General features: G+C 39.5%; 1 protein-coding gene across 1 annotated transcript in view; it reads left to right on the top strand.

Moving 5' to 3' along the window:
- Positions 1–5018: 5018 nt before the first annotated feature.
- The window catches only part of Cacnb2 (calcium voltage-gated channel auxiliary subunit beta 2), a 337079-nt gene continuing 324194 nt past the window's right edge, over positions 5019–17903 (top strand). The window contains 2 exon segments of the mRNA XM_047521043.1: positions 5019–5279; positions 13245–13337. Coding sequence (XP_047376999.1) covers positions 5166–5279; positions 13245–13337 — 207 coding nt within the window. The 5' untranslated portion in view covers positions 5019–5165.

The following is a 17903-nucleotide window of genomic DNA, read 5'->3' as shown; positions in this document are numbered from 1 at the left end:
CCTTATGGTATAATCAATGACCCAGGTTCCTTTATTCTCACTCAACTTTAGCACATACCTTCCCAAAATTTCCTTACCCACACTTTACTTATGCTCAATGGAGCCATAGAGATGTAGCTAGCTACAAGAGAGACAGAGAAAAATACAAACTTTGTTCCAGGTACCAAAGTGCCAAACTAATATAAAAGTTTCTTCACAAGGGGGTATGGAGAACTAGGAATCTCAGCTACAAATAAATTGGCTATGGTGAATGTATAAATTTGGATATACTTCTTAATAAACTGGATGTCTCAATCTATAGTCCTACAACCTGTGGGTGTACATGTATGTGTTTGTACCTTCTGTTAAAAAAAAAAAATGGTTTGGCAAGAAAAAGCATGGGAGACCAAAGTGTTTGCTTGGAACATTTTATTGACAGATAGGTTGAATCCCTAGGAAATCAAAGGATTGGGTAACTTGGATGGTTTTCATTATCAACTGCCTACCAGTCCCCTTACCTTCCAACTCTATTTTCAAGTCCTACAGAATTTCTTCCCTTTCTTTTTTATTTTTATTTTTTTGTAATTTCTGGCCTTTTGCATGGAACATTCTTTCCTGATCTTTTTGTAATCATGATCATCATTCCTTGTTTGTGTCTTCCCTACCCTACTGTGTGTTCTAGAAGTACAGCAGCTATACCTTATTCAGTGTTATTTATTCCTATAGCATTATTGTGCCTGCATGCGTGAGGGGACACACACACACACACACACACACACACACACACACACACAAATGGCATGTATTGATAAACTTTCTTCAATTCACAGCTATTTTATGAGAACAGTTCTATTTCTAGCAGGTACACTGCTGCAGTCATCCCAGCGTGCAAGCAGAAGACAGGTAAATCTGATTCTGTAACCAACAACTTAGTCTTAACCTGTGTGACAGGCTCTATGATTGACTGACAAGAAGTCTTAGAGTTGGGGTTTGAAAGGAAGGCTAAGTCCTATCTCTGTCACCTGTCAGCTATTCAGGCTTGGTTAAGTCAGTCAGTCTTCGCTGTTGAAAGTGCAGCCTTCTTTTCTTCCTAAACTACACAATTTGACCATTTTTCTCAACTTACTGTGTAGTTTCTCTATGCAACACAGTTCTAACTAGTAAAATGGAAGTGGAGATGTGTATAATTTCCAAGTTTGGCCAATAAAAACTTGCAAATCCCACCATCTACCACCACCTGCTCTTCATCATTCGTTTTTTATCCTTCTGACCAACCCAGATGGGAATAACCATGGCAACAATAGCAGCCCCCTTGGAAACCACGATGACAGACAGTTACTCAAGTCTTCACTCCCAAATATTAACACGAAGAGCTTCAGATGGGGAACTCCTCCACTAAATATCAGAAGAATACATTTTAAAAATAATCCCATTAAGGGCTGGGGAGATAGCTCAGTCAGTAGAGTGCTTACCTTGCGTTTGATCCCCAGCACCGCAAAAAAAAAAAAGAAAAAAAAAATTCTCATTAGGGTTCATTTGTTCCCAAAATTTGACTTACTTTAACAAAGGGCATAGTATGTTACTCACAGGCAAGACAGTGTATACAAATCTTTAACACCAAGCCTGCACCCCAAAGCCTCAACTGTCACTTTTGTAACAAGGTTTGGATAAAACATAAATAACAAATGTGCTTTATAAACTAAAAAGTGCTATACAGATATTAGATGTTCCAGAATGCTTTCTCCTAGGTAGATCTGAGAACTCATGAAATTTCACTTCCATGAAGCCTTTCATGAGAAAGTGAATCTAAGCTTTCCCTCACCATTTGCATATGCTGGTTTTAATCCTTCCCTATACCCACATTCTCAAATACACACATACAATTTTTTTAATGATAGATCTACTTGCATCATTTTATGCTTTCAAATAACATTCTGTAATTCAGGACATTCATTTGATAGAACAGGCTTACAAACAGCCAATGTGTAACTTCATGAAATGCATTCTGCTGAGTCAGGTCTGTAGCCAATACAGATATAACTTATGCAAATGCAATTAATAATGGCCCCAATTCAGATCTGTCTGGTGAAAAATGATCTAAGTAAAATGAGAAACCACACAAGGCACAGGTATAAATGTAGTCACAAATCTTCAAGTGGGAGAGGAGAAATAAAGTAATTGCAATCATGCTTTCTTCCACTTAGGGGGAAAAATGCTCTTTTAAACTTCTGGCTTCCTTGGCCAGTGTTTCTTACCAGCCCCTGTTCTCATTTCGGAGCATTAGTAATGCCTAGAATATGTCTGTCCATTACTAGGACTAATGAGCACAGTGAAGCTAACATACAGCTTGAAGAAATTAGTCATCTGCATTTGAATGCCTCTGCTGACGATGGTACATCCATTACTGATGGAGTTTCTTGCATTTGCGTAACTTTTAACATTAAAAGGATTAGGCTTTACTTATCAAATTTTCACTTTCATCTATGCTTTGAAACCCAGTTCAAGTCAAACTGCTAAAAATAAGAAAATCGACCATGATAGAAGGCATCATTGACAGTTTTCCAAGCCTTTTAATTCTATATTTATTCTGACTTTTCTCCCTTCTAAAGGAGTAACATTTTGTTGCTTTTCATTTGAAAGCTTTTACAAGCCAGACAGGAAATCTGAATGAGTATACTCTATTGTATGGGTGTTCAATACATGTTAATTAAATTAGCATAGTTCACATGGAGGTCATGATTAGGCAAATGTTACCTTTGTATGTTAAAGCAAGCTAAGTTGTATGCTGTTTAAAGCAGCAGGAAGTTATCATTTAGCATTCATTCATTCATTCATTCATTTATGCAACAGATGTTATAAAGCTCCAGCTAAATGCCAGACACCAGACTCCACAGTGCTGGGGATTCTAAGATGAAAACAATTGCTGCCCTCAAGGAACTTTGTCTAGCAGTTTCAAGAAGCATAGAAACAGAGTTCAGTATCATAGAATATATGAAATGAATATACTGTATCACTTTTGAACATTTAATTCAAACTTTACTTGCCTTCTGGCTATAAGTGTAACCATTATTAAAAGTCATTTTGGGGGTTGTTTTGTTATTTTGTGGTCTTTTTAGAAATCTGATGAAAGATAAAATTCTACTTCCCAAATGGTCATAATTCAAAGAGGATGCACAAATAATTAAGTATGATTGAAGAAATCAGAAGGATGTCAGGGGAATACTCTTTTATCAAATCTCAAGTTTTTTGTTTTTTTTTTTAAACCATTCATTCAAGTATGTATTAATTAACTTCCAAGTACTCAGTGCCTAGACTTGAGCCCCAAGGTGGCAGTGATCTGGTCTTCTTTGGCTGCGCTCAGTCAGTAGCACTAAATAGAAACTTGACTCATACTTTTTGAATTAATCTTGAAAGAATTTGGAGGACAACCTGCTGGCTTTCCAAGTGTGTCCTGGTGAATAAGCATAGTCCATAGCATCTTTTTTTTTTTTTTTTTAATTAGAGTTTACCATCTAGTGTACATTTGATGTTATCCCTGAGATTTAAACGTATCCTCAAGAAAAATCAACAGCTTGCTTAAATAATTAGGGCCAGAAGAGTGATATTGCCAAAAGATCATGGGGTTAACAAAGCTTTAAATACAATTTATTTTTCATTTTCACACACACAAACATACAACATAATGCATGTATCTAAAAGCACTTCTAATTGTTATAAATAAATTTCAAAAACAAAACAAATTTTAGCTAGGGAGCTGGGGAGCTCCCTAACCAGGCCTACAAGGCAGGGTGCCTCATTCTTTGTTGCCTGGCTACCACCCTTATTCTAAACCACAGCTCTCAGCTCCATACTTTGTTGTTTTTTGAACATGGCCCACACCTCTCCCTTTTTAAATAATTGCAGACTGATATTCTAGTGTTTTTATTTAGTAAAATGTAAATTAAAATGACATTAGAGCATTAACCCTAAAGATTGAGAAAATAAGTGTCAAATTGGATATACCTAAATCTTAAGCCATATCAAAACTTTTTTTTTTTTTTTCTTAATGCCTGGCTCAAATCAGTGTATTGTGGGTGGACAGAAGTTTAAAATATCCGTTTAGTGTTTGAGAACAAGTACTGCAACTGAAGACTGCAGGAAACTTTTGCGTGAATATTAAAGTGTACACAAGTGTTTTATTTTGTTGATACAAATTCGTTCAGACGCCTGGAAAACTTGTACAGAGATTTCTACTACAGTAAAATTCGTCGAAATGAGATGCGACCATTAAAAGGTGTTTTATTAGGAATATCTGAGTAGAATAGTCTAAGCCAAACATCAACCCTGGAAAGAAAGCAAAGACTAAGACAAATAGAAGTTAAAAAAAAAAAAGTCTGAACTCAGGTTTGGTCGATTAGTGTCTAGTTAAGGAGGTCAACTGCAGATTCAGGTGGGCACACAATCTTTAATCCATCAGTCCCTTTTCTTTTCGGTTCCTCATCACTGACATAGAGTTTTCAGCTACTATGGATGTTCTTTGCAGGCACTTGCTCTCTGGAGCTGCATGAAGCCTTTGCCCATTTAAAACTTTCTACTTAAGAACTGAGTGACCGGCTCTTGCCCGCCCGCCGAGAGGCTCTTAGGTCCTGGAGGTGGTTTGGAGAAGCGGGAGTTGAGCTCTGCAGCCGGAGTCACCTCCCGGGCACCAGGCCTGGCTTTCGTGGCTTTGAAAACTTTCCAACGCGTGTGCCACGGCGACGCGCAGCGGCTGGGTCGGAGCCCACGCGGCCCGCGCCTCCTGCGAGGAACTTTTCGCGGTGTCGGTTGCTTGTCACTCTCGCTTTCCGACGCGCCTCCCCCTGGCTCGCGCTCCCGGAGCTCCCTCCCTCCTGGCGAGGACCTTCCCCGGCGCCCGCAGTTCGCGTCTCGCCGCCAGCACTGCTGCACCACGGAAGGAGTCCCTCGCCCCGGCCACCCAGCCGAGTGCCTGAGCCACCACCTTCGGGCTCCACGCGTCCGGCTCTGCACAATGGCCCAGCGGGGTCCCGCGCACTGAGAGCCGGGCCCTGGGGCGCTGCGGGGCGCTGTGCTGAGCTGCAGGGCCCGAGCCCCAGGCGGTCCCCGAAGAGCCGCGGGGCGGGGGCGAGGAGGAGGGGACCCGCGGCCAGTGGCTGGCCGCTCGCTTCCTTCCAGCGGACTTTTTGCCAATGGTCCAAAGCGACATGTCCAAGTCGCCTCCCACAGCGGCGGCGGCGGTGGCGCAGGAGATCCAGATGGAACTGCTGGACAACGCGGCTCCCGCGGGGGCGCTTGGAGCACAGGTAGCGAGAGCGCGGCGCCTTCTTTCTTTGTGAGCCGCCCGGGCGCCGACCTCCGTTTCTCTCCGCGCCTCCTCTCCCGTGATCGCTGGCCTCGCAGCTCCCTCGCTCCCGGGTCTCCTCGCCACCTCCTCTTCCCCTTGCCGTTTGCCACCCACTTCTCTCCTGGCGCTGGGGACCCTGCCCCTTTGCGCCTTTCCCTGGCTCTTCGGCTTCCATTTTTCTCTGCTTCCGAATAGCAAGTGCGAAGGGGCGGGGGCGACCTGCCGGTCTTCCCGGCCGCTCTGCTCAGCTCTCCTGGCTCCTTTCCGGGAGAGGCACATGGAGAGACATGAACCAGGCGAGTGGACTGGACCTGCTCAAGATCGTGAGTCCGAGTGGGCGGGAGGGGTCTCAGCTTCCCGCAGCGCTTTCTCCGACGCCGACCCTTCTGGTCCAGCTCCTAGCGGGGGTGGGAGTGGGGGTGTGTGCAATGGGGGAGGGGATGGGCGGTGGACCTTGCCGGGCACCTTCGGAGGAGCGCCGACCACCCTCAGCACCTGGGGTGTTACCTCGCCCCGACCACTCGGTTATCCCCCGTGGCAGTTACCAAAGCTTGCCTAGACTCCTTGTTCCTTTCCCTTAAGGAGAGAGAGTTGGGGAAAAGAAAAGTTTTAATTTTTCTATTTCCCTTGAAATGTTAGCTCTTTCGGGGAACTCTAGGATCCCCTTCCTCTCGGATGAGTATTTGCGGTTTCTGGAAAAATTCTGCTTCTCTGCTCATTGTGAAATAAGAGATGTCAGTTGTAGGCGTTGGGCAATGATAAGGTGGCTTTTACGTAAGGCTTTGGCAGGTACAGTTTAGATTACTGACACCTCCAGATCTCAGCGGTAAGGAGTCTCTCAACTTTTAGCCTGGCGGGGAAATGACTTCAGACTCCTAGCTGTGGGCTGGCTGGGAGTGCTGTGAAGAGGTTAGGGTTACTATGCAAGCATCTTTTTGGAGAAATGTCTGTTTAATGACATTGGCTTTCAATCCTATATTTGCCAGATTGTAAATTGTAGTAAGATACATGGGGGGTGGGTATAAATGTATGTGTGCATACACATACACAAAAAGTATATGAGAGATCATCTAAGAGTGTTATTTATTGTGGTAGTGGAGTGGTGTGAGCCAGCCTAATGAAAGTTGCACATGTCTCAATGCTGTTGTTATTTTGATAGGTGGAAGTTGGCTGCTGGAGGTATTTTGATACTGTAATAATAACTCCAAGTGGCATAATAGTCCAGCTTTATTGAACTTTCTTTGACTACTGGGAAATAAATGTGCTAACTTAGAACACATAATTTATTTTGATTTGAGATGGGAAGAATGTAGGAACTAAGGACTTGTATAATCTGAAATACATTTCTTTTGTGGTAGTGAAATAGCAAGATTTTAGTCTACCCTGAGCTGCTTGGCTTCACCAGCAATGTGGTGATGTGTAACTAACTAGCTGTGTTCTCTTGTAACCTCTGCCAGAGGATCCAGATTCTAACTCCTACTCTTCACATTTGTTTTAGACTCCTGATTTGATCTAGATGCTTGCCTTGCTGGGTTAGATGAGAATGAAAAATGTACTCGGAGACCTTGGTTATTCTAGGATGAAGGTCTTGAATATTGATAGAGGAAGGGACTTTTTAAAAGTCTCTTTTCTCTTTGATCTTCCTTGAGGGATTTTTTTAAAAGAAAAGTCTTCATATAATAAAAACAGTTCCTAAATTCTTGGAGATCAAAGTTAGGGCTGACACGAAGCATGACTGCCTTCAGATAAGAGGTAATTTACTTAGTGGTTTATATAATTAAACATAAGTCAACAAATATTTATTGTGCAGCTGCAATGTGGAAATGATTCATGATTTCTGCCTTCAAAAACTTACATTTCCAGTAGCTGGAAGTATAACAAATGCACAGCCATTGTATGTCATGGGTCCATAAGAGAATATTATAAGGGTTAAAAGGCATAAATCACAAATATTCTTCATTGAGTAATCTATTAGGACTTCATAGATTAAAAAGAAATTTGAAGGGTGGGTGAGATTACAACAGATTTTGAAATAGTAGGGGGCTGTCTGTGAAGCAATCACACAAGTTAGAAGTCACATTCACAGCATACTTTTATAATCCCTAGCTTAAAAAGAGTGTGGAAGGGTACAGATTAGGTATGGTCAGGCATCAGACTAAAGAGACAATTTGAGTCCATAACTTGGAGGCAGGAACATTTGGTGTATTGAATAATAGGCATCTGTAAAAGGGGTTCAGGAAAGCAGCCATGTTGATAATTCATTGAGGAGATCCACCTGGGAATGTTAGTATAGTTTGGAGTACAGAAAGAGGGCTGCCAGAAAAAATTGATGTAAGAGTTTGGGCAAGAGGTAATACGGCCTAAAGGGATAAAAAGATTATGGATGTTGATAGGTCTTCACACTAGACATTTCAAAATAAATCCACAGGAATTGGTAAGTGATTGCATAGATATAGGATGGTGAAGAGGAAAGAGGAGTGCATTTTGTATAGCAGGTGAGGTATAAACACTGAATGGCAACAGAATCTCTTTTTGCTTTCTTTGCCTTCCAAAAATGAAAGCAGTTTTTGCTTGAATTGTGTTCACATGACATCCATTATTAGAGAGTAACATTGCCCTGTTTATTTTATATCTGATTAATCATGGCATCATAGGCTTGTGTGAAACTTGGCAAAGCCATTCTTTCTGTGTCTCTGGTGGGCACAAAGACCAGCTGTCAAACCACCTGAGAAAGGAAATTATCTTTAGAGCATCCCTCTTCTCTTGTGGCACTGAGTAATAGTAATTCTACCGAGAAATGGAACTACCATTTGCAAACAGAACCTGTAATTATCGGTTTTAAGAAACTTTTCCGCTTCACCTCAGGATTATATTAAAAGTTTCATATGAAAAAAGCAAAAGATGTAGATTCACAATCTGCACAGTCATTTTTTTTGGGGGGGATCAATAATCTTGCTTAGTGGAATGAACACCCTCTTACGTTCCAACCCCTTCCCCTAGTATACTTTCATAAGCAGAATGGATGCGCTACTTAACATGAAGGTAATGGCCATCTAACTGCAAGCACTTGAAGGTTTTGATGTAAGCAGATTGCATTGCCTTTTCAGTAACCTGTTAAACCATTTTGGTGCAAACTTGGACAGTCTCCATCTTTAAAGTCAAGTGCTCATGTAGGACTCTCCAAGCTCCAAGTCCACATTGCCTACTGTAATACATGCTGGTTACCTATAGTTTTTTGAGCACTTGAAATATAGCTCGACTGAATTGAGGTGAGCTATAAATATGAAATTCACACATGCATCCCAAGACTTAATATGAAATAAAGAACACATCTGAATAACTTAAATTGGTTCCATGTTGAAGTGATAATCTTTCGAATATGTTGGGTTAAATAAGATGCATCATTGTAAAGAAGTTCCCCAGTTGTTGTTTGCCTTTTTAACGCAGCTACTAGAAAATGTTAAATAGGCAGGAGGCTCATATTATATTGCTAGTGGACAGCCTTACTCTAAAGTATGGAACTGGTAATTCTCCAGGGAGTGGAACAGCTCCTGGATGGATGGGAAGCTAGTGACTGGGATTGAAAATTGTATGGTGACAGAAGAGGAAATGGACGAGAAACAGTAGTTTGGCCAATTTAGGCCTTCAAGAGATTGTAACCAGCATCTCCAGTCACACCTGAAAATGAACAGGCAGTAAGCAGAGGGCCTGTTTGTTTTGCTCCTAGCAACACATCCCAGCTGGTTCCGCCCTAGGCCAGCTTTGCCAGATGCTTCACCAAGCAGGTTGGAGGGCTAAGGCCTGGTAATGACAACATCCTGAGCTGCTGTAGTGAGGAGCTTTATCAAAAAAGAGCGCCAGCCTTTTTTTTTTCCTGTGGCTTTTAAACCGAGTCAGCACTGTTTTCCAGAAACGTTCTTAGGTCCCTGGTACAAATTTGTCTTCTGCATTCTTCAAACGTAATGATCATGGGTCCTGTGCTTTATATGTTTTGCAAAAACCTTCATTCCTAACCACTGGTCATTTTCATTTTGAGTGGTATTTTTGTTCTGGAGTTGCACGAGAGAAATTTAAAAATATGCCAATCAGTTTGAGTGTTTTCAAATTTGAAATATAATGCCTGATTGAATTGAGGAGTAGTTGTTCTGGTAGTTCTGTGCTTTTATTATGTAAAGACTTAGTTTACCTGTTGCATATTTAACCCGTTTGAATCCTATCAGTGGGTAACTTTGGTCTTCTCCAGAAAAGCTGAGTGAAATCTGTTCACCCTCTAAGGGGTGGTGGAACTCTTCAATTTGTGACTGGAAGACGTGTCTATGTCCTACGGATAGTATATGTGAAATACCACTTTACAACTACAGAGAGTTAAAATTAATTATGGTAGTCCTAAAAAGGGCCTTTCTCAGATCTTTTCCAGCATGGCAGGAGGTAGACTGACCATGAGAGTCCCTGGCCAACCCCTGTCCTCCTCCCTGGGTAAACCTCTATATGCAGTCCTGATCCTTCCTTTCTCCTTCATGTGCCTTACCCACAAAGGGCTCTGTTAATGCTACTTCCTGATTTCTTTCTGCTTTTGTGTGAACTGATCTATATAAAAGCCAACTTATATTTCCCCTTTTCTGGGGAGTAATCTCAGCTACTTCCCTCCTAGTAAAGGACTGACAGCCTTGTTCACGCTAAGTTATTGGCAAATGAGATTTAGTGGATGATTCCTCACTGGGTAGTTTTGGTTTTGTTTGCTTTGGGTCCATAAAATGAGGAAAATGAAATTCAAAGGGATAAACATCGACAAATATGAATTGAGAATGAAAATCAACGTGAGGCATCAGGACTCTGCTGATGGGGAGCAGTTCCTAGGTAGAACCGTCAAGGTATGTAGCCATTGAACCCAGAACCGGCATCAATCTTATACCTGTCCCCCTGGGGCTGCCATGGCAACTTTGTGTGCCCTGCTGTAATCTGCAGTTAACTGAAAACGCATAATTACTACTGTCTCCTTTGATTATTCAGAAATTAGATTTTAATTGCCTCTGAAAATGTGAACATTCATTTGTTGAATAAAATCCATTCCTCTATTTCTTCTCACTGTTCTCTATCTAGTAGAGTCCATGTTGAAAAACTGCTTTGTGTCAAGATATTCATACTGAGCTGATATTGACATGATGAATTTTGAGCATATTTTTAATAAAATTGTGGAAGTTTCAGAAATTTTTTTTTTTTGTATCTGAAATCTTAGTTTGGCGTTTTAGGACAACTAAAGGATTTTAAACATATTTTTCCCCTTTTTTACTATAGTGACATAGTTTGTTTTTATTAAGCTCCATGTAGTTAATAGGCAACGAGTAGAAAATGGTCACCTTCTGGGTTGTTCTGAGGAGGATTTGGGACCTGCTGATACCAGGGAGAATGTATAGGTAACACCATCCTCTGGCCAAACCCCTGTCTTTTCTCCTTTTTTGCTTATAACCAGAGCTACCCTAATGGATAACTCTTTTAGTACTGGGTATTCATAAATACTCCTGAAATTTTTAAAAAAAGAAACCATTGTTCATGCAAGTACCTGTATTTGAAGTAGAAAATTAAGAAAACTATGCTTCTTTCTTAAATATAGTCAGCTAAATATTTGGACACTTAATCTTACCTTTATCCATTTAGGGGAGGTTTCACCTTCACCTTTTTCTAATTCCCCAGATGAAATACTTATTTTCAAGGATTTAGAGTAATGGGAAAAAGTTATTTCAGCAAGAGGAACTTGATTTTAAATATGCATTGGATAAAAGGAAGTCTAATTTTGTAATGGCAGTATAAATTTTCACTAATATTTTTAAAGTACATAAAAATAGCCCATTAGCTTTTCAGAGATGCTTTATTTATCCTGATTTATATAAAAAAAGTCATTGAGTAGTTTCTGTACAATTAAAGAAAGGACACTTTAATAGAGAAATTATGCTAATGTGAGTAAAATAACAGAATTGAATTATCTATTTTGACTTTAATATATAATGAATAGGGATTTGCTGTAACAGTATTAAATATGAGCAAGTTAATAGTGTAAGTCATACTCAAGCATTCAAGTGATGGAAGACAGTATTTTCAAAACTGTCACCAGTTTTCGTCTGATTCGGTGTGTTATTTTCTAGTATGCAAACTGTGTTTTAGGACAGTTAAACTATTAATCCCATCTTTACATTGCATAGGTAGCTAAGTGCACCTGAAATACTGTTTGCTAACAGTATCCCCAGGGGTCTAGAAAAATTAACGTGAGGTTTTAAATGTGCCTAACTGTTTGCACAAAGCAGCCACTACCTGTGGGACTGAATGTCTTCAGCATCGTGTGACTCTCACAGTGCATATTGGGCAATTATGAGCAGCCATGAAAAAGCTTGAGACACCCAAGCAGCTGAAAAGTAAAATATTTATCATTAAAAAACTGAAATAAACAACAGGATTGCAAAGACACACTTTTCCAGTTTCAAAATGGTCCCGGAAGGAAAAATGGTATAAGATGGTATTTTGTCTTTGCTCTCAAATAATTGATCTTCCTTATGAAGATAAATAGCATATTTAACATAGATTGTCCCCAACCCTCCCATAAGAAACATGTTAGGCCTTAACAATGCTTTCAAGGTAATAAGTGTTTTTACATTTGGAATAATATAATTTTTTAAAAATAATTTTAAGGAGATTCATACCTGATTTTTTGCCTTCTTAGGCCTTGTAAGATACTTCTGTCTAAACCTTTACATAATAATTGGAAAAGGAAGAGTATAGTTAAAAGAATGTTATTTTTCAACAGTTTATTGAATAATGTTTATGTAAGAAAGAAGAATAAGCTGTGAAGTGAGAAGAGCTTTGTATATTACATTATGAAAGCCCAGCCTAGCTTGTCTTTCCTTTTATGAAGTTCAGAGTTAATTAAATGTCATGGAAACACGTTTGTATTACATAAATCCCTTAGATACTTGGAAGAGAACAAACATATTTAAGAAAAATTCTTGCTTTAATATTATACCACCCTCTCACTGATTGCAAACTTACCTAAATTACTCAAAACAAAAATGTTTAATAGATTTCAGCTTGCCTAAGTACTACGTATATTTTGGTTTATATTTTTAATGAAAACTTTGACTATATAACTAGAGCATGATTGTATATTCTGATAATTCAATGATCTTATGAGCCTAGTAATTGCCATCATATTATATTCTTTAGTCCAATCTCACCCCTTACTTTCCAGTCCTCTTGTGGAGTTGCTTCTTATATATTAGTTTGAGCCTTCATCATGTACTAGATGTTGTTCTAAATGTTATAAATACATTATTTTACTTAAAACAGCCCCATTTTAAAGATGAAAAAAATGATGCTTGAAAAGGTTAAATTTGCTCAAGGCCTGCTATAGGCAGGAATCTGACCTGTGCATTTTTAATTCTAAAGTTCAGTTTTCAATAATTTTTCATTTGTTTTAATGTTTAATATTTGCAATAAATTTATTTGTGCTTGGAATTACACATAGATTGCCATAATACATTTTTAGAGCTCAAATGTAAACTGTAGACACAATAGAAAAAGCAAGTTCGTTTGTAGATGTTTGTGCTCGACTGGATCCTATTATTGAAACAAATCATCTTTAATGTCTTATTCTTAAATGCTTATTTCTTAAATGCTTAGAAAAGATGCTAAAGATATTTGCAGATAGCATAAATTGTTTCTGTTCAGTAGTTATTAAATGCTTTGTCTAGAAACCCCTTTTCCCCATATACTTAAATTTTTGTGATTCCACCAGTACTAATTTTCCATTTGCCCATTTAGTGGCAGTTTCTTACTTGTTTTGGCCTTTGATATTTTCTAGAACTAGGCCTAGATTCCTGTGAAAGGGCCTGATAATAACCTCATTTTTTTTTTTTTTTTTTTTTTTTTTTGGTAGTCATATGGAAAAGGAGCCAGAAAGAAAAACAGATTTAAAGGATCCGATGGGAGCACATCATCTGACACTACCTCAAACAGTTTTGTTCGGCAGGTAAGGGAGGTCTTTCGTTCGTGGTTTTGAAAAGTGTGTGTTAAAATGGAATTATTGTTTTTAAAGAGTCATCTTAAACTCTTAAGATTTACATGGCATGATTTTACTGTGAATTAAAGTAAAAATTGTGTTGTTTTTCATAATGAAAATATTTACAATGTGAGTGAGACTGTGAATAAGAATTGCAGTCTTTCCTGGCAATTTGGGGAAGGAGAAGTGTAGACTGCATTAGGGAGGATTTTTTTTTTTTTTTCATAACAATGACAATACCACAGCAGGAAAGATTGCTGGGTTTTGAATTTGGTGGTTTCCAGGGGAGGGAGACGTGACATCCAGTTCCTCAAGCTGGAGTTTTCTTCTTCCTCTTTGGATTTGGATTGAGAAAGAGAAGATTGTTCTTGGTCAAGAAATGGTTGAAGCTTCCAAGGTTAAGTAGAATACATGGCGTCACTGATGTTCTTTAAATGATTGCCCTCTTTGGAGGCTTAGTTTTGTTTCAGTTAACGTGTGGTGTGTTTCTGCCCAGTGGTCTGGAACTGTCCCCTAAGCAGACAGTGTCAGGTTCCCTAGCATAAACACTCTTCTATTTGGTAACAGAAAGGACTTCAAGTCCTGCAGGAAGCACGTGGGCAGACAGCCCTGCCAGGGCTGTGGGTTTGTTCAGACTGAAGTCTCCTGAGATGTGGGTGAGCATGTGTCTCCCTCTGACGCCTCTGGGTGGAGTGGAAAATGAGGAGGAAAACTGCAAGGGAACCTGCTTTCCTGGCTCAGTGAGGACCAGTGCTCTTGTAAAGAATCTGTCAACTGGGAGAGCGGCCCCATTTCTTATGGATGTCACATTTCCGTATTGTTTCTTGGGTCCTGCATCATGGCTCTAGATTATACCCTTGCCACTCCCCACTCCCATTTTTTCTGGTAGGAGGGTCTTCTCTAAATCCCCTTGGAAATTTTATTTCTATTTTTATTGGAGATGGTCACATTTGACCCTCTTATTAAGTCTGTTGACCCTTGGTTGGCACTACCCAAGCGCTTCCCTCAGGTCTGTTTCCCATGGTTAGCTACAACTGTCCTTAAACTTGTCTTCCTGCTGCATGGGGGGATTTCCATGCTGGCTTGTTGCTGCCTCCTCATACTTATACCATCAGAGGATGCTCCCTGCCCAGCTGTCTGTTCTCTACACAGCATTTGCATATGCCACTGGTATGTCTGAGTAACTAACTCTTAGGCTACTGGAAAAATTTTGGGTCTCTGCCAACTGGGAATTTTTTGATTGCAGGAAGTTAAGAGAACTGGCTAAGAAGGAGCGGAACTTGTTTACCCAGAAATAGTTAGAAAGAAAAGAGATGAAGCCAAGGGAAGCCTGCTCTAGAGCACTGTTCTGGTGGTGTCAGAAGGAGCTAGGAATGTTGTAGCAGGAACCCATGATGTTTGCCTTGGTATGATGTAATTGTGGGCAGAAGGGACTTCATAGTCCTTGGCATGAATGAAAGGCCTTGAGTTATACTTACATGAGTCGGCAAAAGGGAAGTTACCCAAAGTCTTTTCCATTTCAAGTATCCATATCTATTCTGCCTCTGGGACAGTGAGATCTAACCTGGGAGGCTAAGGCCACAACTTTGAGTCATGAGATGAGGGCTGAACATGGGAGGACCAAAGCAACTTGTCAAAATTGCATGGAAACCAATATTTAAATGAGCAAGATGTGGCAAATAGAAACCTAATAGTATAGAGTCTATTATTTCTCATTTAAGCTCTTGAAAATGTTCATCAAAAGGCAGTCACTGAACCCTGTTTAACAACTGTCCCTTTGGCACTGTATTTATTTATTCCTCTTTTGTGGAATTTTGAGGACTCAATTCACAAGACTAGGAGGGATTCACACACTGAGTATAAAGTAACTGGAACTTGTTTTTCCTCAATATCTTCCTTTTGACATGTTCTTAGAAATGCATTCTTGCTTGAGAACAATTATAAATGAGAACTGTTAAGCAGTCTAAATGTAGATATATATTGTTAAAACATATTTGAGAATGTACGTAGGTGTATTAGTCAGGGTTCTCTAGAGGAACAGAATCAACAGGAAGTATGATTTATTAAAAGGGGATTTATTAGATGGTGGACTATCCAGCTTCTGGTCATGTAAGCCAGTGACCATCTGCAGGCTGGAGAACTGGAGGAACCAGTAGCCATGCAGTCCAAGAGGTTGAAGCCTCAGAACAAGAGGGATCAACAGTGTTATCCCAGTCCGAGACTGAAGGCTTCTGAAAACTCACTGGAGAATCACTTTGCAAAGTCTGCTTTGGAAGAGTGAAGGAGCGAGAATCTCATGTCCTCAGGCATTTGCAGCAGCAATCAAGAACCAGTTCAGGAGAATGGAGTTTGCCTCTGCTGTTGCTTCCTTCTTCCTATTTTTATTTCATCCAAGCCACCATCCTATTGGATGGTGCTGGCCATTCGTAGGGAGGGTCTCCTCTTCAGTTAGCTATCCCACATGTGAATCATTCCTAGACAAACCCTCATTGAAACATCCAGAAGCCTCTTAATCTTTGGCACCTCTTAATCCAATTGAGTTGACAATTCAAATTAACCATTACAGAAGGCAAAAAATCTATTCCAAAATGTAGAAGTAGAGGTACGTCTCCTTGAATCTCAATAGAACAAGGTGCTCACTATGGCATGGATTTGGGGTAATAACCATACACAGACAGTCCTCCAAGATCCTGTGTGCCAATTGCACAGTTATTGAAGGCAAACCAGCAGTTTTGGCAAGAATTTGGAGTTTAAAAATTGGGGCTGGGGATGTAATTCAGTGGTAGAGTGCTTGCCTAGCATATGTGAGGCACTGGGTTCAATACTCAGCACTACATAAAAAATAAATAAATAAAATAAAGGTATTGTGTCCATCTACAACTAAAAATTTTTTTTAATTGTATTTTTCCTTGGGAAAATGTAATCTCTATTACATTAAAATGGCCATATTTTGTTCCCATTTGAAAATAAGCAAAAACTCTCATTAACATGACTGGAAACATAATAGATGTGATCTCCTGAAAGCATTTGCAGAATGTGTGGTAGATGGTAACAGTAAGCATGTTGGGTTTGTACATAATTTGAAAGAACACCTTTTAAATGTTTTCAGTTTATCATAAGTAGATGTTAAACAAGGGACTTGTGTCGATGTATATCACTTACCTGTCTGTGACCTGGGTACATATATAATTGGCATTAGAAGTGGTCAATATAACTGGACTTCATTTAAAAATATCATCTTTGACTTAAAAATTATTTGCATATAATTTTTAAAACCTTCAAATTTTATTTTTACAAATAACATATTTATAAGGACATTTACAATGGGAAACTTTAGGCAGTTTTAATACTGAGATTTAAATTTTGGAGGTTGGAAATGTGAAAATTTTGTATAGAGAAACATTAAAAGTTTGATTTTTAATATCTAAGAATATCGGTTTGTTTTGGGCTAATTGTTTCCCCTGAAAATTCATACATAGAATTCTATAATTACTTTCCCTGAATATTCATATGTAGAATTCCATTGTGACTGTATTTGGTGATAGGGTCTTCAGAGGGGTCCTCTGAGGTTGAATGAGATGAGAAGTGTGGAGCCCTAATTCAATAGGATCATTGTCCATATAAGAAGATAAAGAGACATCAGGGATGCTGTGCACACAGAGGAGAAGCTGTGTAAGGACACAACCAGAAGGTAGCTGTCTGAAAGTCAACAAGAGAAGCCTCTCTAAAAACAAGCTCTGTTGACCCCTTGATGTTGGACTTTTAGTCTCCAGAACTGTAAGAACATTCTGTTGCTTAAGTCATCCTCTGATACTCTACTGTGGTAGCTCAGGTACACTGATAGAGATGTATGTACAGTCAGGCTTGAGAGTAGGCCTGTTTTCTTTCTTTCTTTTTGGTACTGGGAACTAAACCCAGGGATGTTTTAACAATGAGCTACATCCCCAGCCCCCCCTTTTTTAAAATTTTTTTTAATTTTTGAGACAAGCTCTTGTTAAGTGGCCTCAAACTTGTGATCCTCCTGCCTCAGCCTCTCAGTCCTAAATTGCTGGGATTATAGGCATGTGCCACTGTACCCAGCTTTTTCTTAATTTTTAAAATTCTTTTCTTGATAATGTGATATATATATATATATGCCAAGAAGGGCACAAATGAGTCTGAATTTTCATATAGTCAACATACTAGTAGAACCATAAGCATTACAACATGACTGGAAACATAATAGATAAGCATAAGCAAAAATAAGCATTACCAGTGACCCAGGTGCGCCCCTTGTGGTCCTTGTCAATTTGTATTCCCTCCTTCACTAAAGGTAACCTATCCTTCTAAGACCATTCTGGTGCCTGACTTCAAAATTTTATATAAATCAGTTCTTTTTGTGTCTGAATTCTTTTAACAACTTTGATTGTTTTATTTATCATGTACATTTTAGTAATCAGCTGAATTTCTTTGCTGCATTGCTTTCCATTGTATGGGGCTGCCATAGATGCTTTATATGACCTCTGCTTGATGAACTTTGAGTTATTTCCAGTTGGG

Source organism: Sciurus carolinensis, chromosome 12 (assembly GCF_902686445.1).
Source record: "Sciurus carolinensis chromosome 12, mSciCar1.2, whole genome shotgun sequence".
In the NCBI taxonomy this organism is placed as follows: Eukaryota; Metazoa; Chordata; class Mammalia; order Rodentia; family Sciuridae; genus Sciurus; species Sciurus carolinensis.
Note: the sequence above shows the minus strand (reverse complement) of the source record. Positions and strands in the feature narration are given on the sequence as shown.